The 1,297-nt window shown below is 40.6% G+C and overlaps 1 protein-coding gene across 1 annotated transcript in view; it reads right to left on the reverse strand.

Annotated features, from left to right (window-relative positions):
* The window catches only part of Herc2 (HECT and RLD domain containing E3 ubiquitin protein ligase 2), a 215,642-nt gene that overhangs the window by 91,211 nt on the left and 123,134 nt on the right, over positions 1-1,297 (reverse strand). Inside the window, exons 53-54 of the mRNA XM_004644472.2 lie at positions 998-1,103; positions 817-908 (exon numbers count right to left, since the gene is read on the reverse strand). Coding sequence (XP_004644529.2) covers positions 817-908; positions 998-1,103 — 198 coding nt within the window. The remainder of the gene's footprint in view (positions 1-816; positions 909-997; positions 1,104-1,297) is intronic.

The following is a 1,297-nucleotide window of genomic DNA, read 5'->3' on the forward strand; positions in this document are numbered from 1 at the left end:
AGGGGGGAGAGGAAGGGGGAAGAGGAGGGGGAGGGGGAAGGGGAACGGAGGGAGAAAGGAAGGGAAGGAGGGAGGGGAAAGGGCAGATGCTACACTTCTCTCATTTCAACCACTTGGGAGGCTGAGACAGAAAGATTATACGGTAGAGGCCAACCTTGGAAAATTTCCCGAGATTCTGTCTGAGAATAAAGTACAAAAATGAAAAAGGCTGTGGACACATTTCAGCGGCAGTGCACCCCTGGACTTAATCCTCAGTACTGTAATAAACATACATAAACAAAGTTTAAAAAACAGTGAATGGTAGGGCTGGGGTTGTAGCTCAGTGGTAGTACATATTCACAGCATTCTTTTTCTTTCCTAGCATTCTTAAGGCCCTAAATTACCAAAAATAAATGAACTGCATTTAATAATTATTTTTTGGAGACAGAATCTTGCTATATAGTCCAGGTTGCGTAAAACAAACTGTTGAAATTAATTTATTTTGGGGGAGCCAGGGAGATGGCTCAGTAAAATAAGCGCTTCCCTGGCAAGCACAAAGGCCTGAATTCAATCCCCGGTTCTGCCAAAAAAAAAAAAAAGGAAAAAGAAAAAAAGAAAGAAATTATTTTTTTGGTACCAAGAATCAAACTCAAGACCTTGCACTTGACAGACAGGCGCTGTGCTGCTGAGCTATATCCCTGGCCTTCAAGCCGCTGAAACTTTAAAACAATTATTATTTAATGAAGAGGGGGAAATAGGGCTTAGTGCTAGTATAGAAAATCATTGCGCTGGGCTGGAGAATCACCCCAAAGGAGGGTAACTATGGATGGCACTCACCTCTGTGCAGTCATTCAGAAGGGGCACGGTGGTATCAGTGGGGTTAATGTTGATTGTCTTTAGTTCAATTAGGTTATTCAGGGAATTTCCACCTACAGAAAAAAATCAGCAAAGCAATCAAACACAGGAGCCATATTAAAAGACAGAAAACACCTCTTTTTCAATAAATAAATTTAATTACCTGACACTACAACCAGGGATGGCATGTAGCTACTGTCTGCAGGATCTACTATCATTTTTAATCTATGAACAAGAACATCTGGGAAAATCTCCAAACGAATCCAATGCTTTAAAAAAGAAAATTCTCAGTTAGTAAACAAGATCTCATTATGTAGCCCAGGCTGGCCTCAAACTCACACCAATCCTCCCACTTCAGCTACAAGTGCTGGGATTACAGGCGTGTACCACCAAGCCTAGCTCAGCTTTGAAACTGTCTCATTGATATTTGTTTCTCAATAAAATAAAATTTAAAAATAAATAA

The sequence above is a fragment of the Octodon degus genome, unplaced genomic scaffold (assembly GCF_000260255.1).
Source record: "Octodon degus isolate 3935 unplaced genomic scaffold, OctDeg1.0 scaffold00199, whole genome shotgun sequence".
NCBI lineage: Eukaryota > Metazoa > Chordata > Mammalia > Rodentia > Octodontidae > Octodon > Octodon degus.